Below are 27454 nucleotides of genomic sequence, written 5' to 3'. Positions count from 1 at the left end.
GAAAGATGTGTGTGCCCCCAATGAAGTGGCTCCAGGAGAATGGAGTGCAGTATAGATGGGGGTTCCCGTTCTCCATCACATTTGAACTGGATGGAAACAAACATAGGCTGACGACAGAAGAACAAGTTACTTCTTACCTTGCAACGTTCTTTCAACGGGATGTTCCAACGACGTATTCCTTATCTTTGATAATACGTTTCCAGCTTGCTGGCCTCAGAAATGTTTTCTGTAGAGGGCGCTGCGCGTCGACGTCCGCCGAGTCGATGTCCCTCGACGGCCACCGTATCGGCGCCGACGTCACCATGCCCATAAATAGCCACGCACAGCGTCCGTTGCTCAGTTCCGTTTTGTAGCATAAGAAAAGTCATGTCTGAATTGGTTATTGACCTTGAAGGAGCGTAAACTGCAACCACAAGGGAAGTATTACTGTGGGGATGGATGGGAGGGGCGATAAGGAATACATCGGAGGAACATCCCGTCGAAAGAACGTTACAAGGTAAGAAGTAACTTGTTCTTCGAAGGGATTGTGTCCTCCGACGTATTCCTTATCTTTGATAGACTCCCATAGCAGTGGCATGTAATTGGAGGTGGGAATAAGAATGTTATGTATCCCTTTAGGGATGGACCGAATGTAATACGGCCTTGCCAAATCTGGTCTCTTGACTAGTGGAGGAATCCAGGTTGTAAAATTTTGTGAATGTATGTGCGGACGACCATGTGGCAGCCGCATATATGTCTCTGACCGGTACCCTTATTTGGAGGGCCGAAGAGGCTGCGATACCCCTGGTTGAATGAGCCCTAAGATTTTGGGGTGGCTCTTTCCCTGCCAGTTTGTAACATTCCAGAATGGCCAAAATAATCCACCTGGAAATGGTTTGTTTTGTTATGGATAGTCTCAACTTGTGACCTGAGTATCCTACAAACAGTTGGTCTGCTTGCCTGATCCTAGCCATTCTGCTGATGTAAAAGCTTAGAGCTCACCTTGAGTCCAGCCTATGTAGCCTTTCTTCCTCTTTCCCCGGATGGGGAGGAGGGTAGAACGAAGGTAAGGTAATTTTCGGAGTAATATGAAATTCAGAAACCACCTTTGGGAGGAAATTAAGCTTCACCTGTAGGACAACTTTGTCCTTGTGGAAAATTGTATGTGGGGGTTTACAGGAGAGAGCTTGTAGCTCGCTCACCCTCCTAGCAGATGTTAGTGCTACCAATAGGACAGTTTTAAGCGTGAGAAATCTCAGCGAACAAGAGTGAAGTGGTTCGAAGGGAGTGCCCATTAGGATGTTTAAGACTAAATTTAAGTCCCATAAGGGAACTTGGAATGGTTTTGGAGGATAAACATTAGTTAATCCTTTGAGAAATTGTATCATTAGAGGTAGTTTGAAATACGATGGTTCCTCCGCAGTGCGCTAGAAGATTGAAAACGCTGCGAGATAGCCTTTTACAGTGCCAACTTGAAGGCCTGAGTTTGCCAAGTAGAGTAGAAATGATAACACCGTTGGTGCACCACATGAAAAAGGATCGATATTCCCTTCTCTACACCAGCTGCAAAATTTGTTCCAACGGCAGCGGTATAAAGACTCTGTTGCTGGCTTTCTGGCCGAAAGCAACACCTCCATGACGTCATCAGGGAGATCCCAATCCTTGTACCTCACCCTTTCAGAAGCCAAGCGTGAAGGTTGAGGGTTCTGGTGTCTGGATAGAGAACCTGACCTCTCTTCTGCGAGAGAAGATTCTCTTTGAGTGGAAGACGGATTGGAGGGCAGATGGACATATCTAGAAAGTGCGGGTACCACGTTCTCCTGGCCCAGTCCGGGGCAATTAGGATCATGGTTTTCCGGAATCTTCTCAACCTCCTGATCATTTGAGGAATAACAGGGACTGGTGGAAACGCGTAAAGGAGTGGAAATTCCCAGTACACTACGAACGCGTCTCCTAGAGCTCCTCTCGGGGGAAATTCCCTTGAACAGAACAGATCGCACTTCCTGTTGGTGCTTGGGGCGAACAGATCCACCTGAGGGGTTCCCCCAAAGGCGAAGATCTCTTGAAGGACTTCCTGAGCTAGCGCCCACTCGTGGGACACTGTGCTCTGCCTGCTCAGAGCGTCCGCTGTCAAGTTCTTCTCTCCGGCTAGGTGGACTGCCGATAGAGAGAGTCCTTCTCGAATTGCCCAAAACCAGAGCTGCATTGCCTCTCTGCACAGTGGCAGTGACCCTACGCCTCCTCTTTTGTTGAGGTAGTGCATGGCCACCGTGTTGTCCGTCATTATCAGGACATTTCTCCCCTGTACTGATGGCAGGAAAGCTTTCAGCGCTAGTCTGATCGTTCACAGCTCCAATAGGTTGATGTGTAGTCTGGACTCCGATGGAGACCAACGACCGCTGATGATCAAGTCGTTGGCATGGGCTCCCCACCCCGTGAGTGAGGCGTCTGTGACTACTGTTATCTCCGGCCATGGTTGCCAAAACAGTTCTCCTTTCAAGATGTTCTCTGGATAGGCCCACCATTGAAGGTCGCGGGCTACTTTGTCCGGAATCCGGAGGAGATCTGTCATTCTCCCTGAGAATTGCGACCACTGAGTTCTCAGTGCCCACTGAAGAGATCTCATTCTCAGGCGAGCCTCTGACACAAGGAAGCCATGAGGCCTAGTAACCTCAAAAAGTCGAAGGCTGGGAGACGTTGGGCATTTTGAAACTTGTTGACCATCTGCAGAATATCTTGAGCCCTCACCTCTGGTGGCGAGGCTTTTCCCAGGGAAGTGTCCAGGACCGCTCCAATGAACTGGAGTCTCTGTGATGGTATCATCTGTGACTTCTTTAAATTGAGGGAGAAGCCCAGTTTGTGAAGGAAGTGGCAGACATAATCTAGCTGGGTCTGAGCCTGTTCCGAAGATACAGCCCTGATCAGCCAATCGTCCAGGTAGGGGTAGACGTGGATCCCTTACCGCCTTAGACTCGCAGCCACTACCGACATTAGCTTGGTGAAGACCCTCGGGGCGGAGGTCAGCCCAAATGGCAGAACTCGAAATTGATAATGAGAGTCGCCAATTGCGAACCTCAGGTATTTCCTGTGTTTGAGATGGATTGGCACATGGAAATAAGCATCCTGAAGGTCCAGAGATACCAGCCAGTCCTGGAGCTGGAGGGCCTGAAGGATCTGAGAGAGAGTTACCATCTTGAACTTGTCCTTCCTGAGGAACTTGTTCAATTCTCGTAAGTCCAGGATGGGTCTCAGTGCTCCGTCCTTCTTTGGTATGAGAAAGTAGGGGGGAGTACCAGCTACAGTTACCGGTTCTATGGCACCTTTCTCTAGCAGGTCTATAATTTCCTGCATGAGGAGCGGATCTGGAACTTTTAGAGAGCTTTTCCCCGGTGGATGACTCTGAGGGATGTGTAGAAAGGGTAGGCAGTAACCCTGGGCAACTGTCTCCAATGCCCAAGCATCTGACGTTATAGCCTGCCATTCCGTCAGATGGTGAGTTAACCTGCCCCCTACAGGTGTCTTGTGTGAAAAGACCTCAGAGTGGTTTGGGGGCAGCTGATGCAGATGCCGAGGGTAAAGAGGCACCTGCTGCTCCTGCAGCCTTAGTACTTTTGACCCGTCCACCTCGGGTGGATCTCCTTTGGCCTCTTTGAGCCAGCTGTCCTCTGCCTTTCCCCAATGCGGAATAATAGCGAAAGGACTTTCCTCTCCCAGAGGTTCCTGAGGGGCGAAAAGGAGTTTGGCGGATAGCAGCTCCTAAAGATTTTGCTGCTGCTTTAGATGTCTGCAACTTTTCCAGACTGTCATCAGCCTTTTTTCCGAATAATGAAGAGCCGTCAAAGGGCATATTCAAACGTCTGGCCTGTACATCTGGAGCAAAGCCAGACCTTCGCAACCACGCATGCCTGCGGATTGTTGTACTTGCCGCCATGGCCCTGCTGATACTGTCAGCGGAATCAATGCCAGTTTGAAGTGACTCACACATGGCAACTTTGCCATCTTTAATAATGTTAAGGAAGGCTTCCTTTTCCTCTCCTTCGGGTATGCAGTCAGCCGCTGATGAAGCACACTCCCACAGTGTGTGACTGAACCTGGCGAGCGTACAGGTGGCATTGATGGACTTCAACGCCATACTACAAGCGAGAAGACTTTCTTTGTCATAGAATCGTACCTCTTGTCATCTCTATCCTGTGCGACAGTAGGGTAAGCAGTCCTGCTGCTTGATGAAGTTGCTGCTTGGACCACCAGGCTTTCTGGAGTCAGGTGTTTCGATAAGTATTCAGGGTCAGCTGCAGCTACCCTATACTTGGCTGATAATCTTTTATTGACAGCAGGGATAACTTCAGGAGTTTCCCAGTTAGATGCAATCTTTCTTTGTAAGGCTGTATGGATGGGACCACAGGATCCTCCTGTGGACCTTTGTCTAATATGTCTGTCAGGTCATCCTGGTGAAAAACAGGCGAAGGCGCAGACCAACCCATGAATTGAATAATTCTTTCCATCAGGGTTCTATAGGGTGTTTCGGCATGTTCCCCTGGGTCTGGCTTAACAAAATCCACTTCTGGGGAAGTGTCCAGCCCACTTGCCTCATGTAATGACTCCTGTAGGTCTTTCAACCTTCTTTCCTCAGAGGTGAAATCCTCTGAAACAGGTAGTGTGGTCCTCTGCAACCCGAAGGTTTGCTGGTCAGAATCTTCCCCTTCTTCATAAATTGAAGATAATCCAGGGTACTCTCACCTCTGAAATTGTATAAAACCCATTTCTAAGGCAGAAGGAGCCAAACTCGTCATTATTGGGTGAGAAAATGTCGATGTCGTCCACGCCGATGTGACAGGCTTCGAAGGCGCCGAGAACGGCGTCGAGAAAACTGGAAGAGGCCTCGAAGAACTCGAGAGGATCGGGATCCTACTCGAGGATGTCGACGATGGGCTCGGCGTCGTGCCGGAGGCTCTTGGAATCACTGTTGGCTGTGAAATAGCCGTGGTTTTTTCTTTCATCGGCGTCGATGTCGGCGTCGACGATGGAGTCGAGTCGATCGACCGATGCGTCGAAGAACCCTTCGACAACAGCGTTGATGGCGCCGATCCATGCGTCAAAGGGATCTTCGACGAGAGCGTTGAAGATGGTGCTTTCTTACCCGATGGCCCGTGGCGCTCTCGGGTGGAATGTTTCGCCGGGTGCTGCGACTCGCAGCGTTTTGATTTTTTGGGTTTTTCACCCGGGGTATCACCCTCAGCTGTCTTCGAGGGGGTCAAGGCCGCTTTCTCAAAGACGCTTAACATTTTCTTCCTGAATTCCTCCCACTCAGCCTGAGGCCTGTCTTTTAATGGGCAGGAGACCCTTTCTGGGGAAACAGAAGATGACGAGGAAGGGGATTTTCGACATCTCTTCGAGTGCTTTGATCTTGACGAATGGTGGGAGCTACTTCGAGATCTAGAATGGGAATGTTTTCGACGGCGAGGAGACGAATGCCTCGACTCAGCCGAAGAAACTTTCGAGGAGGTTTTGACTGACTTACCTCTCTCGAGCTTCCCCTTGCACTCCTTCAAGGCTTTCGCCGTCATGGACATGCAGTCCTCACACTCCGAACAATGGTGCTCGGCTCCCAAGCACAACAAGCAGATCCTGTGTGGATCCGTTATCGACATTTTTTTACCACCATCTCGACATTTCTTGAAGCCGGATTGCGGCGTTGTCGGTTCCGATGAAGATGCCATCGAGAACGAGTTGGTATATTCGAGTAGATGTAGATTAGATTATCTGACTTAACTGAGCAACGATGTTCCGAGGCCCCACGAACTGTGGAAAAATGGAACTGAGCAACGGACGCCGCGCGTGGCTATTTATGGGCATGGCGACTTTGGTGCCGATACGGTGGCCGTCGAGGGACATCGACTCGGCGGACGTCGACGCGCAGCGACCTCTACAGAAAAAATTTCGAGGCCAGCAAGCTGGACACGTATTATCAAAGATAAGGAATACGTTGGAGGACACAATCCCTTCGAAGAAGACATTCGTAGAGACATGAGTGAGTTGCTGGGTGGATCTGACGGCGCGAAGAACCAGGGCGAAAGGTCGGATGATTATAGACAGTGGCGCGTCAAAAGGCCCAGAAGGATCGTATACCGGATCCAAGAAACACAGGAAGCTGAACACATTGCCTGTGGTGGACAAGCGGGAATACAGTAATGGGGATAATGGCAGAGGATGTGGTCTTAAATGTGTTGTAAGGTGGCGAGGGGGACCTGGGTGTACTCCTGCAGGTTTATGTTTTTGCAGTGTGTTGGAGAAGATTTGTAAGCCCCTCAGGGACCGCGGGTAGATTTGAAAGATGCGGCTTGGACAGCGGTGTGGGGGTATCAGTGGCAATGAGGAAGTGTAAGTGCCGGACAGGGAGGGAAACAGTCCCTGCTGGTGGTCCGACCTCAGCCCGGTGATGTTAACCGGGAGGTGTTGGGTGCCTTTGAGGGGTGTTGAGGGGGAAGGGTGGGCGGTGGGGAAGGAGCTAAGAAATGGGTCTTCTCGAAGTGGTGTTTTTTCTGTTGTTGGTAGGTGGAGTTCTGGGGTTGGCCATCCGGGGAGGGAAAACGAGGTAAGGGTCGTGGGATAGTACTATGTGGGTACATTTAGGACCCAAGGCGGGTGGTCATCTTAGGGTGGGAACGTTGAATGTCAAGGGGATTAACTCACCCAGGAAAAGGTTGTTAATGGCTAGGGAGTTCCGTAGAGCGGGCCTTGATGTAATGTTCCTCCAGGAGACTAAATACGCCAGAGGGGAGGTCCAAAGGGTTCGTGGCAGCGTCTTGGGACAGGAACACTAGGGCTCTGAGCCCTTGAGGAAAGCGGGGGTGGGAATTCTCATTGGGAAGGGGTTTAAAATGGAGGTGACTAAGGTATGGGCAGATGAAGAAGGCAGTGCTCTCTTGGTTGTGGGTACTGTACAAAAGATGTGTTTTACTTTTGCCATTATCTGCTGCCCCAACCAGGGTCAGCTGAGGTTGTGTTGAAAACACTCCTGAAGTTGATGTTGGAGATTTGAGGCCATATAATATTGGGGGGGGATTTTAACATGAGGACTGATATTAAGTTGGATAGACAATGGGAGCTACAGAGACACAGGACCCGCCCGGAAGGGGATGTGAGAAGTCCTGGAAATGATGGGGGTTTACAAGCTCAGGGATGAATGGCGGCATCGTCACCCAAGAGAAAAGGGGTATACTTTCTACTCTGCCCCACAAGGCACCTTCATCAGAATAGATTATTTGTACATCTCAAGGGGGCTGTGGGAGGAGACGCTGGCTCAGAGATCTCCCCGATCACATGGCCAGACCACGATATGGTAATGGTGGAACTGAACAGGCTCGGCCTGGTACATAGGGGATCCAAGTGGAGATGTAACGAGTCACTGTGGAAGGACCCGGTGTTCTGTGCGGAAATGACCACCGAAATTGGGGAATACTTTAAAATAAACAATACGGGAGAGGTCCCAAGGAGGACACTGTGGGAGGCAGGGAAGGCAACGTGTAGGGGGATTCTGATTAGGGAGGGGGCAAGTAAGAAAAGGGAGCAGGCGTTAATTGAGAACAAGCTGAGGGGATTGTTCACTCAATAGGAGGGTGCAGGACTTCACTGAAGAGAGGGTGGACAGAGTCTTGGATGCAAGGAGGAAAAGGGAAGAGCTTAGGCTCCTTGAAGAAGGTCGAATAGTCAGGAAACTACGGTTCCTGAAACAAAAGTTCTACGAAAAGGGAGACAAGGCAGATGCACTACTGGCCGCCAGGTTGAGGGGACAGCGGTCTGAGAGATGGGTGGCGGCCATGGAAGGGGTGGGTGAGACACAGGACCCGGGGTCGGAAGGGATTCAAGAAGCATTTACAACATTTTATGAAAATCTATACAAATCGGAGGCTAATCCAGGGAGGGGAGACAAACTGGCCTATTTGGCAGAAACGCAGATGCCAAGGCTTTCCCAGGGGGGGGTGGGGAGGGAGAAGGACGAGGCACTGGAAGCCCCAGTTACGGCAGAAGAAATTAAGAGGGCGGGGATGAGACTACCGTTGGGTAAGGAAGACAGGTTCTCAGCAGGTTTTTATAAGTCATTTATCTCCCCCCTCGTCCCTTTTATGGTTGAACTCTTTAATGATATTTCTGGAGATGGGAGAGGCCCCGGAATCCTTTTAACGTGCACTAATAACGCTGATACATAAGTAAGGTAGGGACACCAGAAGATTTGGGTCTTCCCGCCCCATCTCCCTCTTGAATATAGAAGCCAGGATTTACATGCGGATACTGGCAGCGAGATTGGAAACATACATGCCCCACCTGATACACTCAGATCAAGTGAGCTTTATAAAGGAACGACAGGGAGCGGACATGGTGGGGAAAACCTTGCATCTGATTCATGAGACTCGGGAGATGACGGGGGACCCCGCCCTTCTCTCGGTGGATGCTGAGAAAGCTTTTGATGGGGTGGAGTGGGGCTTTCTTGAGGAAGTTTGGGGCAAGGTGGGTTTGGGGTCTAGGTTCATGGTGGTGTACACTTCCCCCAGGGCATTCGTGGCAATTAATGGCGGTTATTCCCACTGGTTCGCCCTAAGAGTAGAAGGACTCACTGTGGGAGGGATAGACTACAAAGTGGCTTTATATACAGATGATATGCTTTTGCATATAAGGAACCCCTCCAACCTCGATACCAAGGGTAATCTACTTGATTGAACAATATGGAGAGCCATCTGTTTTTAAGATTAACAGGGCTAAGCCTGTCCTGTTTTCTTTGAAGGGGGACAGGGATGAAGACAGGGATAGATTCGCCCCACTGGGTCGAACGGTTGAGTGGGACACATTGAGATACCTGGGAGGTGGTAGCCTTACTTGAAGCCAATTTCCCCTCATATCTTGGCTCGGGCGTCTTTATGCCCTGAAGATGGTTTGCCTGCCAAGGTTCCTATACTCATTTCAGATGCTTCAGATCAGGGTCCCGGAGTCCTTTTTGTGGTAGACAAAAGGGGAGATGCTTAGGTTTTTGTGGCAGGGGAAGAAAGCAAGAGTTGCGTACGAGGTTCCCCCTTGCCTAAAAAGGGGTGGGGGGGGCTTCTGAACTGGAAACTGTATTATAAAGTTGTAAAGCTAAGGGCCCTCCAACCCCATCTTAGGATGCAGAAGGAATTCCAGTGGGTTGGACAACCTTAACTTATACCCCGCCACGGTTGCAGAGTGGCTGTGGGTACCAAGAGGTAAGCTTTCGTGTAAAATCAGGGACCACATGGGAGATCTAGAGTGAGAAGGCCATTATGCAAGGAGTAACGACATGACCAGCTTCCCTGAGTCACCTTTGGGCTCCTGGAGTCTGGGACACGAAGGTGGGCTCCTTCATATCGATCAAGGACCTGGAGGGGGGGCTGGGGATAGGCGCTCTTTCGGTCTTCTCATTCCTTCAGCTAAAGGGAGTGCTCACAAGCGGAAACTGGAGATAGGGAATACATAGAGACCTTACTCCCTTTGAAAGTCTCCTGGATAAAAGAAGTGAAAGAAAGGGCTTGATTTCTGCCATGTACAGTTCACTGTTGCTCGCAAGGAAGGGGTCCACAGAGAACCTGAGACGGAGGTGAGAAAGAGATATCAGTAGGGCAATAGACCCAGGGCTCTGGTTGAAACTGTGTAAGGGGGCCTTGCGGACTTCAATCTCGATTCAGTACAAACTACACGCCATAAATAATCTTCATAGATGGCCGGTCTGGCTCTCGAAGATGTTTCAGAATGCGACTCCCATGTGCTGGCGCTTGTGTGGGGAAAGGGCCGACTATTGGCATATGTGGTGGGGATGCCCTCGAATACAGGTGCTCTGGGACGAAGTGCTGGGGTGGGTTAAAGACCTAGGGGGGACTCATCGTATCAAAACACCTTTTCTGATTCTGTTCAGGACTGAGGAAGTAAAGGGAGAACTGAGAAGGTGGACAGGGGTGGCAGCGTCCCTGCTGCTTGCAGCACAGACCTGCCAAGTCATGAAATGGAAATGGGCCAGAAATCCAGGCAAGAAAGAGTGGATCAATGTTGCTATGAACTTATGCGTCATGGAAAGAATAATTGCAGCGCTTCATAGGAATGCAGTGCCACATGAGTTGATATGGGGTGAATTTATGGCGAGATATTTGAAAAGCTAGGGAAAGATGTTGTGCATAAGAGAAGGGTACAGGAACATTTAAACCGGGAGCATGGCGAGTCTCTCCCCCCGAAGCGACTACCCCCATTCGGAAAATATCCCAAGAAGGGGAACAGCTCTCATGAGGAGGCCAAAGACATTAGATAAACGTAACTGGTAAGATTCTCTACCTGGATAGAAGATTTACATGTTGGTTTTTATTTTGTTGAAGAAGACAATGTTTAGGAGAGGGAGTGGGTGGGAATGGGGGTATGGGTGAAAAGTATGTAGATATCAATGGAGTGCTTTTGGGGGTATGGGGAGAAAAGGGTCGATTTTTCCTGTTTAAATGTCTTATTCACAATGTTGATGGTTCTTGATGTACGAACATTACAATAAAAACAAATTATATTAAAAAAAAGAAAATCTCGTACATTTTTAAACATACAACACAATTGGCGCATGTTCTGCTTTACTCCCCACCTATGCATTGCAATGAAGAAACAGCTTTAGCCCAACTTCCATTCGGCTCTTTAGTGAGCAGTACCTGGTAAGAGGCAGCGCATGAAGGGAACTGTGATGCCATGGCCCTAATCATGTATGATCACAGTACAGTACTGAGGTCATATTCATTCTAACAGTAGTGCTTGGTGTGAAGATGTTGAAGCTACCAAAAATTAAAATGTACAAGGAAAATATACAAGTGAAATTCATGCGGGATTATTTGGGTTGATATCCGAGCCCGACATAACAGTACAGTTTTGATATCATGACTGATGTCATCAGTGAATCTTAGTTTGAAAGACACGAGGAAACATGAACTATTCTGCTGTTATACGAAACATCTTCCTTACCGTTGTGCCTTTCAAACGACCAGGTGCTTTATACCAGACTTTGCTGTTGCCGTTGTCACAGACGCAAAGATGATCCATCAGGCCATTGCAGTAAACAAAACATTTTCCTATTGAATAGTTTCAAATGAAGAATTAAATAGTTAAAATGTTATAATGCCAAAGTTGTAGTCGTGTTGTAATTAGTTTTAATATTCAGTAGGCACATTACTTGTTTGTCATGCAGAAAATAGAAACAATAGGGCAGGGACCCTCTTTTTTGTTAACGGTGGGTCTGACTCTAGAGGGGGAATGAGTAACAGAAAACGGGGAAGAAGAGTCGAGGCTACCCCTCTCTTCGACGCACAGGAGGTGCTAGAAAACCTACAGAAGACTAGGAGTTACTTGAACTACCCATTTATGATCACACAAACAGAGTGAAAGAATGCTGTTAAACCAAAATGTATTCTAAATAAAGATACATAATAAAAAAAGATATACAGGTGAAGATCATTACCATTCGCTAGGCATAAACCAGACAGTTATGTACACAGTATGGTTAGAAGCAAAACAGGTTTTGTTTCGTTTCATGTACTCTAACCCATTAGCAGCACATTTCTACTGTGGACACACATTGTGTGTTTCTGGTTCGGAAGCAGTCATTCAGAGCCGCTGTTTGACCTCACTGAGGTACATTTCCCGACGCTATTTCACCTAGTCGCCAAGTAACCTGCACTACGCGCTGTTCTTACAGCTTAGGCTCGAACCACACGAGTGCTGTGCCATCACGTCCTACTAGCACCCAGTCAGTAAGCGTTACTGGTCACTACAGCACCTACACCTAACTGTCTGTTTACAGGCAATCTGCATGGATTTAGCTTGCTGGCATGACCATGCCTTAGGCTGCATGGCACTCGCAGCACTTTTCCTTTGGCATACCTCAGCAGCCGATAAACCCAGACACCTTTCTGCTTTGTTTCAGCACCGCTTTGGAGTACTATTGCCTTCAAGTGCCATGCTGGATTCACGTTAATAATTTGCGGCGTCAACATGAAACACTACGCCTGCGAGTAAACCTGTAACCAGGTACTCTCAATCTCAGATAACTGTTATTGACCCCAATTAAATCAGGTGATACATTCTACAATTAGGCCTAATTTCAGCCTTCTCTCTCTGCAGCAACCATCAGAGCACCCAAGAACACTTACATGAGAGCTATCCGCTAACCATATCTCAAGACGTCCCTAACCTTTCGTATGTAGGTGTTAACCTACAGTGCTTCCATCAACCTCATGAAATAGGTTGTTTTGATCACACAGATTTTTAAAAACATTTTATTTTCGGCTTCATTCTTTTAGATGAATAGACACATCTGCTTCTACACGTCCCTCGATAACAGCGTCCCAGAGTGTCCTGAACAGAGTTTGGAGCATTGTACAAATTGTGCCATTTAGAGAATTTGATGCTAAACTGCTTCCGAAACAGAAACACACAATATGTGTTGACAGTAGAAATGTGCTGCTAATGGTTTACAGTACATGAAACAACACCTGTCTTGCTACTAACCACTCTGTGTACAGAACTGTATGGTTTATGCCTAGCAAATGATAATGATCTTCACCTGTATATCCATGTTTTTATTAGGTATCTTTATTTAGAATATGTTACGCAGAATCCTATGAAGTTCCCTTAGGGAGCACTACAGAATATTAGGTCTACAGGTATATGCAATAAATCCCCTTTGGTATCAGTCTGTACCACAGAGATTTAGTTGGTAGCTGTGGCTGAGCAGTCAGACTTATCTCAAGAGGGAGATGAGCAGTATTCAGGGTTTACACAATAGGACTACAATACTATGGAACAAGGAAACACTGACCAAAGCTTTGTATCAAAAAGAATATATATTTATTTTACACTCTCTTAAATTCAACACACAGATCACTATTATTAAAGCAAGTTAAAACAGTCAAGAAAAGTATACACAACTGCCTATTTAAATTGTAGACAAGTTTGAGCAAGAGTGAAATCTGAGCAAAACGGCACAGTGTAAAACCAAGCAGAAATGGCACTCTAACAATTTCTCAAAAGGGAGGGAAAGGACAGGTTATTCAGGTTTAGGCTCTTTAACACACCAACAATGCTTCCCAAGCAGATTGTGAACAAGTTAGGCAAGGCAGCATTTTAGCATAAGCAATACTTAGGTGAAAACCGAGCAGAATGGCACTTCACAATATTAAAGAGGGGAAGGAAAAGGTGGTTATAAGAATTTAGATGCACCAACACATTTATTGTTGAAAAGCAATCTAGAGAAGGCAGTTGTAACAGATTTAGCCAGAGTCAATAGGCCCGTGTCAGAGTCACTGGTACAAGGCAAAGTGCCCAGGATCTAACGGTTCTAGTAGCTGCAGTCAAGTCTTTGTTTAACGATTTGAAAAGGTGGTTGCAGAAGGTAAAAGAAAATCTTAGACGATAGGGATGGCCATCCCAATAGGTAAGTAAAGGATTTAAAACACCTTTAGCGATACCCAATGAAACGGGAGGCCTGGTGGAACAATGTACCTTAAAAGTGGAAGAGGCTCCTGCGGTGGCAGTAGTTCCTGGCAGTTCCTGCAGTTCGGGAGATCCAGCAGAGGAAGAGAGGCTCTCGTCGTGGAGGAAGGTTCGAGTCACTGCACTGCCCAGGGATGAAGCCAGCCGCGGTGCTGCCAAAACAAATAAAAGGTACGCTCCTTTAAATCGCGGTCGTGGTGGACGGTTGCCTGGCTACCTGGTTTCCGAGTGCAGGGCACTGGGGATTCGACCAAGGCAGGTCCTGGAAGGCGATTGGTGAACTGGTTGGAACTACCACCTCAAGGGAAGAAGACTCTTGCAGGCAAAGATTGTCTCAAGTCGTTGGGGGAAAAGTGGTGAGGATCTGCAGCAGGGCTTCACCGGTGGTTCAGTCGTTGCAGATGTCTTCAGCGCATACCACTCTCAAACAAATGGGTTGGTAGAAAGTTTCAACAGAACCATGAAGAGCATGACAGGAGCTTTGGAAGACCCCCTTAAAAGAAAGCGGGATCTTCTACTGCCATGCCTTCTCTTTGCTTATAGAGAAGTCCCTCAGGAGGGAGTAGGTTACAGTCCCTTTGAACCTCTCTCTGGCCATCCAGTCATAGGTCCATTGCCCCTGATTAAGGAGGAGTTGGAGAGTGCTCCTTCCCCTAAGCCAGTCAGAGTGACTGACTATGTGATAGGGCTCCGGAGGAGAATGTCACACATGATGGCTGAGGCAAGTAATAACTTGAAAGCAGGTCAGGCTCCGGTTAAGCATTGGCATGACCAGAAGGCCAACATGATTGAGTTCGCTCAAGACCAGCTAGTTCTTGTTATGGTACCAACAAGGCAGGGGGCCTTGGCGGACAAGTGGATAGGGCCCTTCAAGATTGTGGGAAAACTTGGAGAGGTGAACTATCTGGTGAATTTAGGCAATCCTAAGGAGGCTCCTAGAGTCTTTCACACCAACCGTCTAAAAGCTTATGTCTCGAGACCAGAACTGGAAATACTTTGCACTCCTCCTGTTGTTCGGAAGTCAGATTAGAATAGAGATTAACTCCTATTTTCTCATCTAAAGGTTCGCCTCTGAGGGGGTCAGGCAGAGGTTCACTCTCCTCCTCCTCTTGAGCTGAAGCTAGAAGCAAAGCTCCCAGTTCTGGTCTCGAGACATAAGCTTTTAGACGGTTGGTGTGAAAGACTCTAGGAGCCTCCTTAGGATTGCCTAAATTCAGTTGTCCAGAAACGGAGGCAGGACGGTCGGAGAGCGTCTTTGTGGAAGTTGAGCTTCGGGGCTGGTAAGATAACAGTGCCCGCCTGATGCATCTCCACGAAGCGCCAGAGGAGGTGGCGGACAGGAGCAGGAACAGACTTCGGGAGAGGGCTCTGGGCCCCTTGCTCAAGTAGCACAGCAAGTGCAGCAGAGGCACCGGTGCGCTCACAAGAGGAGCAGCAACACCGGAGTGAGGTGACTATCCGGGACCGCCACTAAAGTGGCTGCCGGTCCTGCCTCGAGAGGAAGGATAGCAAGAAGGAATTCTTAGCACTGGGGCTGCGGCAGTGAACAGCCCCAAGACTAACACCAAGGTCCGTCAATTGGCATAAGGGGTCTGGCTGCTGGGCCCCTCTTTGAACTTGCGGCGCTGAGGTGGGGGTGGCTATGGGAGCCCCTGCACTGGGCACCTGAGCTGCAGGGCATGCGCAGCCCTAACAGTGGATGCACAAGGAGATAAGCCCCAGAATATCACCTGGGGGCACATATTACAGCGAGTTTGCGAATGCCTGCCTCGGGAGGGCCCATCATAGAGCCACAGTGGTTGTGGTAGTGCTCAGGCTGGAGCAGGACCCCCAAATAAGAGGACCCATAAAGAGGAGGTGGCTGATAGACCCGAGGTCCCAGGGGGACCCAAATGGTAGTACTGGCACACACAGGAAGAGCCTGGGCCAGGAAACACCCCTGCCACCTGGCACATGCTGGACAAACCCGAATAGGCGGGAGAGGTGCTCACCCCACCGTGAGAACGATAAAAGAGTGCTGTTGTAGCAGGAAGTAGCTGTGGGCACGTGGCGTCAGCTGCAGCCCCCCCTTTTGGCATCTCCAAGCACAGGCTGACTGAAGGCTGGCACAGCACCATACTTCACTGCCAGCATTCATTGGGAGGAAAAACAGATGTGTGCGCCCAGGCTACCACACTGAAGGAACGGGCTGCGCATATGCCAGACAGGCAGCATAGGGGCAAGGCCAAGCAGACCAAGATGGAGGCATTCACTCGCAAAGGAGAAGGAGGCGGTGAGACTTCACATGGCAGTATGTCTGTGCAGTTGGAAGGGAAAACGGGCGAAAACCAGTGCCTGAAGGCCATTGCCACACTCCAAATGACCCTAGAGATGGGGATCGATGAAGTCAGAATAGATGTAGGGCTCCTGAGACAAGACTTAAGGGGACTGGCGAGAGGGTACAGACAGTGGAAACGTAAGTGGAATAGGACAAGCAGGAAGTGGTGGCAAGCCAGTCGGAGGCCCGGGAATTGAAGATGAAGGTGGCAGAACTGGAAAGCTGGGCGGAGGACGCAGAAGGGAGAGCCCAGCGCAACAACATCCGGATACTGGGCTTACCCGAGGGAACAGAAGGGAAGGACTCCACGACATATGTGGAAAATATGCTCCTGCAGTAAGTTGTGGTGGGGAATTGTCTCAGGGCTGCACGGTAGAATTAACCCATCGTTCCTTGGCCAGGTGACACCCGCCCCCCGGGCGCACCACCAACACCCTTGATTGCAAGACCTCTAAATTACAGAGGCAGTGAGGCGATTTTGGCGTTCAAGGCAAAGAGGGCTCATAGAGAGGTGCTTTGCCAAAATAACAGTGTACCCTGACTACACCATAAAAGTGCATCAGCCAAGGGTGGCCTTTGGTCCCACAAAAGAACGACTGCGAGAGGCAAACATGAAATACATGTTGATAACCCCAGAAAAACTGTAAGTGATCCACAATGGCACCTCACATTTTTTTTAAAGTACAAGTGGAGCGCAGGCATAGATGGACTCGATCTGCATGCCCATGTTGCGAGGGAGATGTGAAGCCACTTCCTGAGAAAGGCCAGTGCAGGCGATCAACAGACTTATGAGAAGTAGAGGCAAGAACTTGAGACATTGACAAGTGGCGGGAGGAGTCCGCTACATGCTGTGAGTGACACCGGACTCAGTAGGCACCAGGTCGGCAGATTGGCCTGTCTGACACCTGGCCGTGCCCACGCCCGCATTGTCAGTTTATTAGGAGTACCAGTTAGGAGGTACTTGCTGCTGCACGTCGCCAGAGGAGGAGAGAGTGGGGGCGGGAGAAGCGGATGCGCCTGAATATCCCTGGAGGGATTGGGCCATCGTTTTATGGTTTTGGGGTAGGTTCTCAGTTGGGTTTGTTTATACAGTTGAACAGGGATATGCCGGGGGGGGTACACTATTGGACTTTCGGAAGGCGTCCAAAGCGTGACGTGGCCTGGGATGAGATGGACAGAGGGTGTATATGGCTCTTTGGGGTGGAGTGTGGCCTGTGGGGAACTAGAAGGCCTGGCTAGGGTGAAAAATGTCTAGCGAGGTGAAAATAGTCACCTGGAATGTAAGAGGCCTCAACAACTACATGAAAAGACTAAGAGTGCATACATATTTGTGCAGGAAGGGAATTGGAATAGCACTCCTGCCGGAAACTCACCTCACCGTAGAGAGACAGAATACATTGGCTAAAAAGTGGGGCAGGAAGTTGGTGGGCTCACCATATTTGACATTTGCTTGAGGGGTCCTGGTTTGGGTGGCATCTACTGTCCCCATTAGGGTCTTGGAAACAAAGCGAGACAATGAGGGACGGATGTATTGGTGCAGGGCTATTTGGAAAATCGTCGCACACGCATTGTCAACACATATGGGCCCAATCATGACGCTGGTCCCTTTTTTAGTTCCCTGTACCACCACATCTGTCTACATATAGTGGGGCGATTTGGGGAGGGGACTTCAATTGCATGCTGAACCCCGTCATTGATAGGTCTGATGAGAAATATAGGAAACCAGTGCATCCGCCAAAAGACCCTGGCAGGGATCCTTGGACACCTGAGGTTAACAGATATATGGAGGTTAGAGCACGGACTGGCACAAGGTTACTAGCACTATTCAGCTCTGTACGACCTGCACACACATATTGATTATTTATTCACCGGGGCAGTGACTCAAGGGGAATTTAAGGGCACAGAATACTTGCTGAGGGTACTTTCAGACCATGCCCCACTGGTGACTGTATCGCAGAGGACCACACATAGGCTACCGATTCTTGCATGGAGATTGCGCTTGATGATGCATTTAGAGAACACATAGCAGGCAGCATAGATAGCTTTTTGAAAATAATACAGGAAGCGTGGATAGCATGGATATTTTTATTTATTTTGGCATTTGTATAGTGCACCGCAGCCATAGGCATCAAGGCGCATTTTGCTTAGGTTGGTTGGTTACATCATAGGTTACAACAATTGTTTACATCATGGGATACATTCTATAGTTGCAGTGGTTACATATTGCTGAAGGATACAAACATAGGATGCAGGCTTGTTTACAGTGGTTGCATTATACAGTTGGGTTACATCAGATTAAAGTTTGACCGAGGGGCACTATTTCGATACAGGTAGGTCTAGAGAGAAGAGCCAGGTTTTCAGGTTTTGCTCAAGGACCAGAGGGAGGGGTCTAATCTCAGGGACAGAGGCATGGCGTTCCGTTGTTTTGCATCAATCACGGGGAAGCTCGAACCTACGGCTTTTTGTAGTCTAAATCTTAGGATGACTAGATGGAAGAAATAGACTGATCTGGAGGGTCTTATGGTGTGTGTTTTAGATTTGTCTGGCTAGATAATTTGGTGCACTGTTAGAGAGGCATTTGAGAGTTAGTGATAGGGTTTTAAAGGTGATGCAGTCCCAGACCAGTAGCCAGTAGGGTGGTCAGTCAAAAGACCGAAAAAAAAATCTCGAATTACAATAATCTCGAAAAAAAAATATCGAAAAAAAGGTCTAATTTTTTATTTATTTAATTATATGCTTTTTTGGGGTCAGGTAAGTAAAAAAAGGGGTAAAATAAAAAAAAATGAAAAAAGGGGGTTGGGGGAGGGGGGACCCCCCATTTCGAACAAAAAACGTCATTAAAAAAAAATGCGACTTTTTTTTTTCGACCTTTTCATTTCGAGATTTGTTTTTTCGGGATTTGTTTTTTCGGTTTTATGACCATAAACCAGCCAGTAGATATTGCGTCTGGCTGAGGATATATGGGATATTGAGTGTCGGTCTTATTGCATTAATCTGGACTATTTGTAGTTTGTTGATGTTTCGGGCGTTGGAGCCTGCAAAAAGGGAATTGCAGAAATCGATCCTAGACAGAATGAGGGCTCTGGTGAGGGTGATGCAATTGTCAGTGGAGAGGAAGGGTCTGCTGGCGTTGATTAGTTTGACAGTGTAGGCGGCTGCTGTAGCAATAGGAGTGGTTTGTTTGGTTAGGGAGAGTGAGGAATCTAGTTATACTCCTAATGTTTTTACCTCTTTTGCTACCTTGATGATTATATTGTCAATGACAAAAGAATTGTAGGAATGCAGTAGATTATTGAGCTTGGATTGACTGCCAATGATGAGTAGTTCTGTTTTCTCGTCGTTGAGACAGAGTTCGTGTTGTGCCATCCAGGCTTGGATGCTCAGGTACGTTTTATTAAGTAGGTTTGTGTCAGTGTCATGATCTCCCGTGATGGGAGTATCTGGGTGTTGTCCGCATAGTTTGTGTACGTGACACCCAGTTTGTCTAAGAGGTCGAAGAGAGGCTTGGTGAACACATTGTAAAGTGTTGGCGAGACATAGGACCCCTGTGGAGCTGGGGGGTGGAGCCACAGATGTGGAGAAGACTCATGGTTCAGTTGGATAGAAAGGATTCGATCCAATTTATGGCATTGGTTGAGAAGTTGGCGGCTAGTGCCAGGCGTTGGCAGAGTATCTTTTATACAATGGAAAGCTTTTAAGATGGTCATAAGGGGAGATGCAATTGCCAGCCGCATGTACATCAGGAATTGCCCTGTGAGAACACTGCTCTCTTGAGTTAGCATTTCAAATTCCATCAGCTTCCCTTCCTGCAACAGGTCTCCTATTGTGGCCACCCCTCTGTCCTCCCAGTGCGTCCTGATAACCTCTGTCTTCACCCGCTTTCACTAACAACGGAATGTGTGGGGAGTAGGGCTCTTTGACACCTATTAGTTTCCAAGCTCTTTTCCACAGCTTCCTACCATGGGTTAGTAATCCTGAGAGGTCTCGACAAACCTGGTGGACTTGCTACCATGTCAGAAACAGGGACTTGTTCAGGCCACCTGAGGTGATACTGCAATATGACTCTCCACACTGCATGTGAACTTAAACAGCTGAAGAACAATTTGGCAATATGCTCAAAAGGGTGAGTGGTGAATTTATGTGATGTTTTTGTGTACCCTGGGACATTGGGGGCGGGGAGATATCTTACCATGTAAAAACCAAAAACCAATAAAACATGTTTAAAAAAAAAAAGGCTTAAGCTTACCTATGAAGCTAGACCACGTACTTTAATGTATAAAAGGTAGCAATTGACATGTATTACATTTACTGCATCTGTTTCGGTATAGGTTTCTGTTTAGAACCGATGTTAATCAGGACAATGTCTGTCTCTTTCTAGAAGACAACATGTCTCTATTGACTTCATCAACATACTATTTTCTGTTCAACTTAGCCTACACGGACACATATAAGGCACACTCCTCAAATGAGGATAATCAGATGCTTTGGTCATTTTTGAACAAAAGTTGTTCTCTAAATAATAGATGACTCAAAATATACTCCCTGATGAATGTCCATATTGAGTACCTTTTGACAGAAACCTGTTGGATGAGAGATATGTGAATTAGGGCACATATATTAACTATGTGAGCAACTAACAGTGCTCAAAAATATTGCGGGTATGCTATGTATTATTGTCTTTAGTAGTAACAATCGATGTATATCTCTGTGGGTTAGCATTATGATGTATTAGTTTACACGTTTTTGTTGTACCTGTGCATTTTTCATGTCAAATAGTTTTTTACATCAATGGTGATGGGGTTGTGATCTATGCAGTAGTTATCTTTTTATACATTCATAGATATTTAATCAAAATAAAATATATGTTTTAATATATCCCTTTGAGGTTTTCTCATGGATAGCCTTATGTAGTATATACAAACCAGTCACTCGGTTCAATAAATATCTCTATTGAGCACATTAGAAATCCAGCTGCACAAACACCACCCCCTCCAGTGGTAAAAAAAGATGGAGCTGGTTCAAGTAAAACCCAAGAACAAGGTGCATCATGGAGGTGATATCAGGCACATTGGGCAAAACAATCATACCTATCTAACCTTCTCAATCAGTGGCATTTTTAGGGCAAATAAAGCATGCTGGGAAATATTGTCTTCATTGCAGGGGTGTCCAGTCAACTCGTCGAAAAAAAACTGGTCGACTGCAATTTGGTCGACGCAATTTGGTCGAAAACCATTTCGTCGAAAAAATTTTTTTATTTATATATTTATTTTTGGGTTTTCTTTTTGTTAAAAAATGGGTTTTTAGAGAAAAAAAGGGGTTTGGGGGGGGGACCCCCCCAAAAAAAAAAAAAAGGGTTAAAATAGAAAAAAAAAAAAATTCGACGAAATGGTTTTCGACCAATTTGATTCGACCATTTGTCTGGTCGACCAATTTTTTTCGACGAATTCACTGGCAACCATTGCAGGCAGTCTGTAAGCCGGGGTATGCTGCACCATGCAGTGGTGGTGGACTAAATGAGGATAAACATGTATATCCACCCTCCTTCCTTCCCGTAGGCCGCTGTGCAAAGTTAAAGAATGATACAGTCTTGAGGGAGGGGTTGACCTCACAGTGAGACACCCCACCTGCAGAGCTTAAACACTTTAGTGGGAGGCTGCACCCTGTGGAGTAACTAGAGAGAGGATCTAGAGAACTATAGGGTGAGGAAATCCTCTGTGGGCGACTGCATCCTGTGAAAACCCAAGAATGTTAGGGATTGGCTGTGCCCTGTGAAAGGGCCAGAGAACATGGTTGGACAAGAAGTGCTTCTGATCAAGAAAAAATACTAGAGACTCAAAACATGTCTGGCACAGAAGACAATTATATACTTGTAAGGCAACAACTTGTCAGGACCTCTTATTCATTACTACATCTACCCATGTCCCAACACACACGCAATGAAAAAAACCAGCACCACCTTTTGGTATCTAACCTGCACCGGTTGACAAATCATTGTAAACCTCTGAGTTGGTGTATTGGTTATAGGTTATAGGTAGATCTCTTTCCATAGTCTTCTGTAATCAAGTGACTGTTGTAAATGTTAATTGATTACTATGTGGCACTTTGAGGCTTCTGCTGCAGTTAAAGATGATAGTCTTGGCTGCACTAAAACACCTCGCGGACTACACACTAGCCACAGGGTAGCTTAGCGAATCAACAGCAACTTACACAAGGGCAGATGGCCCAACAGACCACTGCTGTACCAATACAGTACTGGGTCCTCATCCTGTCACACAGTGAGGCGAGTCCAGTAGATGGGCATCATGCATCTGTGCAGCTGATGATCCACTGTCTATTCCTATGCATGATCCACCTTTACTCAATATGTTTGAGTCACTGAGGAGGGTAACCCACAGGATCTCCCCCTGTAGCCTACACCTGAACGTCTCAAAGCTTTCAGCAAATGTCAGTAAAGTACTGCCCATTGATGCAGTCAATCTTGAGCTTGATATTCCTAATGAAATTAGGGAAATTTGGAATGGTTGGTGTTTTTCCTCCTGCCTGCCTTCTTTCTCCAACTGATGTTGCAATCACTGCAGTAAAGCATTCTTGAATATTTGCCAAGTTGTCCCAAACTAGTGATGTTTGCTGTGAGACCTCCTCCTCCGACAAATGCTGCGAAGACATGTCATCTGCATGGGTGTACAGACGGAACATTTTTGATTTTAACTATGTAAAATTATGGTAGTTTTTTTCTCTCAGAAAGTGAGATCCGCAAGCCAGGCCTTACTTTCTAAACGTGCCAAGCTAAAAATGTATTGTACACATGTGTTCTCTTTGCTGGACACAGTCTACTGATATCCCAGACATTGCCATGCGGTTTGTCAACATGGCAGCCCTACAGTGGCATGTACATTCCTTAAACATCCTGCTGGAAGCCAAACTATTCCGATGGTCAAGCGGCCTGGCCTGCTCCAACTTTCCACAGAGAAGGCACTCTGGGAACTCTTGGTACAACAGATGAGATCTGCCCCTTATAAAAGGCTTGAAATGACCTAATCTGCTGTGCTAAATAACTGTACAACGGGGTGAGAACCACACCCCCACTTAGTTGGATCATCTTTTGACTCCAGAAGGATTTCACTCTAACATTTTTGGGGTAGCAGTTTTGCCCAAAGTCCCCTGCCATTAGGTTGAAGAAAGGGATTTCCAAATAAGGAATAAGGCCTACCGTCCATGCATTTCAGTGGGGGCATTTGGAATGACCTGCTGTTGGACAGGGCCTAACTGTTGCCTAGACATTGGAACCCAGGACTATTGCTAATGGAAGTGACATCTGTAAGTGTTCTATGTCATCTTTCCTCGCTGGGAAAGGCAAAAGAAGGACTTCAATTTTCATCTGACACCCTGGACAGGGTCCCAGAGCAATCCAGAATCAAAATGTCTCATTGCCTTGGGCTCATTGTCCCACTTCGAACTGCTTTCAAGCCGACTGTGTTCAAGCCCCTACAAGACTCAAAAGAGCGGCCTTTGACATTCAACAATCTCAAACCGCTTCAAGCCTTTGAGCCACCAACTCGTCCATAATATGTCTGCCTGTTCTCCCGCTTCGTGGAGCCGATCGCCACTGCAGAACCACACTGAATCCTTCGCCACAGTCTAACCAGCTCACTGCTGTAGTTGAATCCACACCTCAAGACGCTTTCGGCGCATCAAACAGAGAGGATCAACACATTGTCTGTTTCCAAGCTTCCTTCGAGTCTCAAACCAATTGTCACTTGTTGAAGAGCAGCACGTTTGCCTCACAAACTGAATCTGTCTGAACACCAACATGACCCCACATGAAGAGCGTAGAAGCCCAGATGAATGCTGAATAATATTCTAAGGTATACATAGTACAATTATGGCCTCCTGGCCTTGTTTTAAAGTTCCCTCTTACAATTAATACTCCGCTACAAACCTTTTTAGGAAACACTGATTTGAAATTGAACTTTGCTACAAAGACACTTGCCATCATAACACTGTCTCCGTACCCAGAGTGCCCCTTTTTAATCAAAATGTTTGTATATCCTTTGTATTTCTTCACAGAGGTTGGTTGTTTTAGTTTAGTTAAAGACTCATTTTTGTATAGAATCTTGGTTGGAAATGTATTTTATTTTGGTACCAGAGTACCTCTAATCCCCATTTCTCCCCATAACCTTTCCTTTTAATCAGTTCCATAACCTTGGCAGCTACAATGTGCCTTTAATTTCCCGTCACAGTGCCCATTTGTCAGTCATTTCACAAATATGGGGACCCCCTAAGTACAGTACTTTGTTAGTATAGTCCATCTCGTCTTCTCTGGTTCTTCTTAACTTTATATACACCCCAAGGCAAGGGCGCAGGTGTTGTGTGCTTGCAGGTTTTTGCTGGTCCCAGAAGAGCTCACTTGTTTATACTTACCTGAGGGCAAGCCCCAGCTTTAAATCCTTAAGGAAAAGCCTGCAGTGGTGAAGCCTGCTGGAAACGGCATGGGTGTTGTGCGCCTGCAGAGTGTTGCAGGTCCCAGAAGAGCTGCAGTGTTTCCTACTTACTGGAAGTCACGCCCCCAGGGTTTAAATCCTGAAGGAAGAGGCCGTAGTGGTGAAGCCCAAGGAAAAGGGCACAGGTGTTGTGTGCCTGCAGGGTGTTGCTGGTCCCAGTTGATTCCTACTTACTGGATGCCAAACCCGCAGGCTTTAAATCCTGAAGGAGAAGCTTGGAGAGCAGTAGCTTGCAGGAAAGGGTGCAGGTGTTGTGCGCCTGCAAGGTTTTTGGCGTCGGCAGCTGTGGGATTTCGAGAAGCTGTGGAGTTCGGCATCTGACTTTGGTTCTCCATTAGGGTAAGGAGAAAACCAGATCTTCATTTTCATCAGCACAGTGGATAACCGTTAAGTGGAGGACCTTGCTTTTTTGCCCGCTTTACTTTGTTTTGGGCTGCGTTATCCAGAATGGATATTGTAATAAAGGACACAGCTCCGGAGGATTAGAACAACATCTCTCTTTATTGAATTACAACTACGTACTAACTTCTCCCTCTCAAACTCCTCCCCTTCCTCCTTCATTCCTCTTCATCCCGTCAGGTTCGTGTCTCTCCCTGAAAGGGGCAGAGACGTGCAACATCACCCCCGGACAAATGTTCAAACGTACGGCTGAACATTCTTCAAACAGGCGAGTGGGTTTCCTGATCATGCGCTGGGGGCGTGGGCTTCTTTCGCCAGACTCTTCTGGCCCTGGTGCCCAGTGTGTCTCTGGCACCCGATGGCGGGCCTCTTCTGGATGGGTGCACGGATCATCTCGCAGTTCCCTTGGTTCAGGATCAGGCTCAGGAGGGGGTCATTTGCAATCCTCTCTTTTGACTAAGTGTTTGAACTGCAAACTGTTTCTTGTGACTTCACGGACTGCGTTTTGCACAGTCACCATGGTTCCTTTGATGGCAACAACGTTCAGTGGTTTCGGGGCATACCTTGCATCTGTCTTCCTTGTCATAGCTTGTTGAATGAGGACCTCATCTCCCACGTGGAAGTCTTTGGGCACAGCTTTCTGTCTTGTGTCTGAGTCCACCTTTGCCCGTTCATTCCTTTCAGTGTCCCTTCTTATGATAAGGTAGTTTTAGGCTCTAGGGTTGGAACCTGCCAGTGCTGAGCTCCAGTTATATTGATCATGAGCAAGATCACAGGAGTAATTGTAGGGGTTTAGCCCAAGCCCCTGTTTGGTTGGATAAGAAAAATGGTGGTCTCCTGGTTATCTCGCTTGGAAGTTAGTGAAGTAATTACTGTGACACTTTGTTCCATACGAATTGGTTCGTTTTTTATTAGTGGTGGTTGTACTTGCATTGAGTTATTACATACTCATAGTTGTTTTTGAGAAACACTGTTTCAACCTAGATAAGCAAGTTAGGTCAGCCGACACGTGTTTCGACCCGTACGGTCTTTCTCAAGGCATTTAATTCTGGTGTGTGCCCTCTGTAGGGCTCTGTTAGAATGTGGACTGTGCGCACCGCCGCCGAGGACTACAGAGAAGCACTCAGGGCCCAACAGGAGCCTGGACTGCCGTAAGGACAGTCCACATTCTAACAGAGCCCTACAGAGGGCACACACCAGAATTAAATGCCTTAAGAAAGACCGTACGGGTCGAAACACGTGTCGGCTGACCTAACTTGCTTACCTAGGTTGAAACAGTGTTTCTCAAAAACAACTATGAGTATGTAATAACTCAATGCAAGTACAACCACCACTAATAAAAAACGAACCAATTCGTATGGAACAAAGTGTCACAGTAATTACTTCACTAACTTCCAAGCGAGATAACCATGAGACCACCATTTTTCTTATCCCTTCTTATGATGTCTGCTTCCTGGGCACTGAGTTGTCTCACAATGCGGGTGTGTACCTCGTAGCATATCATAAGTTCTGCCGTTGTCTTGTTGATGGCTTCATGTGGTGTGTTATGATAGTCTCGTAATAGCCTGGATAGAGCTTCATGTGGGTTGGTGCCTTCTATGTAGGCTCTTTGCATCGTCTTCTTGATGTAAGCCATGAAGCGTTTGCCCATTTTGTTGGCTTGTGGCCATCTGTGGGTAATCCTCTGGTGCGTGAACCCCATATATTTTGCGAAGACTGCAAATTCGTGGCTGTTGAATGGGGGTCTGTTATCCGATTTGATGGACCTCAGGATGACCTTCTCACTGAGTACTTTGTCGAATGTTGCTGCTACTTGGGAATATGCAGTAGTTGTCGTTTTCTTGATAAGGGAGAATTTTGAATATTCGTTGATAAACAGCAGAAGATATTCACCCGACTCCATCGGCCCGTAAAAGTCGACTGCTACTCTGTCCCATGGCCGTTCTGGAATGTGTGGCAGCTGTAGTGGGATGGGGGCTTCCGCTCTTGCTGTACACTGGCATGCCAGACAATTCTTGACCCAGCTGTCGACCAGTGAGTCCGTTAAGGGGTACCATACTTGGCACTGCAGCTGGCTTTTCGTGTTGTCTGCTCCTCGGTGCCCTTCATGCACTATTTTAATGGCCTCTGTTCTGAGCGTCGCAGGGATGATTAGCTGACACCCTCTCAGTAGAATGAAGTGGTCTTTGACTGCCAGTTCTGTGTGTATTCCTGCCAATCTCTCTCTTCTTTGCACTCCCCCGGGTGGTTTAGAATTGCACAACGGGAATCTTTCCACTTGTTGTTGCACGTCAAACTGATTGCCAGCGATGCAGCTGCGACCCTCTCGAGTGATAGTGCCGGAGGAAGTGCGTTTGCAGCCATGCAGTTGATGTGCTCTGTGTCGCCCGCTCGGGTGACCGGCGTGCCTGCCGGATGGTGAGATAAGTAGTCAGCTGGATTTTGATCCCCGCCTAGCCTGTGAATGATGTCAGTCATATTACTACAATCTGATTCCCCATCCCACTTTCCTGTGTGGCATCTTTGTGCGTGGATTTCCTAAAAAGGACAGCAACTCCTGATGGTCCGTGATAAGCGTGAACCTCTTTCCAATTATAAAGTTGTGGAAGTGTTCACAGGCCCAACGGCCGCCAGGCACTCCTTTTCGGCCAGCAAGTGTGCAGAATCAGGGGCCGAAAGGGCTCTGCTCACATAGGCGATGATGTGCCTGGGGTGTGTATCGGCCCCGCTTGTCTGTGCC

At 47.4% G+C, this 27454-nt stretch overlaps 1 protein-coding gene across 4 annotated transcripts in view; it reads right to left on the bottom strand.

Annotated features, from left to right (window-relative positions):
• Positions 1-27454, bottom strand: part of SLC25A40 (solute carrier family 25 member 40) — a 964848-nt gene that overhangs the window by 735697 nt on the left and 201697 nt on the right. For all 4 annotated transcript variants that reach the window (XM_069648384.1, XM_069648381.1, XM_069648382.1 and 1 more), the window contains one exon: positions 10972-11078. In XM_069648384.1, the coding sequence (XP_069504485.1) occupies positions 10972-11078 (107 nt within the window). The remainder of the gene's footprint in view (positions 1-10971; positions 11079-27454) is intronic.

Source organism: Ambystoma mexicanum, chromosome 2q, assembly GCF_040938575.1.
Source record: "Ambystoma mexicanum isolate Mex_15411 chromosome 2q, UKY_AmexF1_1, whole genome shotgun sequence".
In the NCBI taxonomy this organism is placed as follows: domain Eukaryota; kingdom Metazoa; phylum Chordata; class Amphibia; order Caudata; family Ambystomatidae; genus Ambystoma; species Ambystoma mexicanum.
The sequence above is the reverse complement of the archived record's forward strand: the minus strand, read 5'-3'. Positions and strand labels throughout refer to the sequence as shown.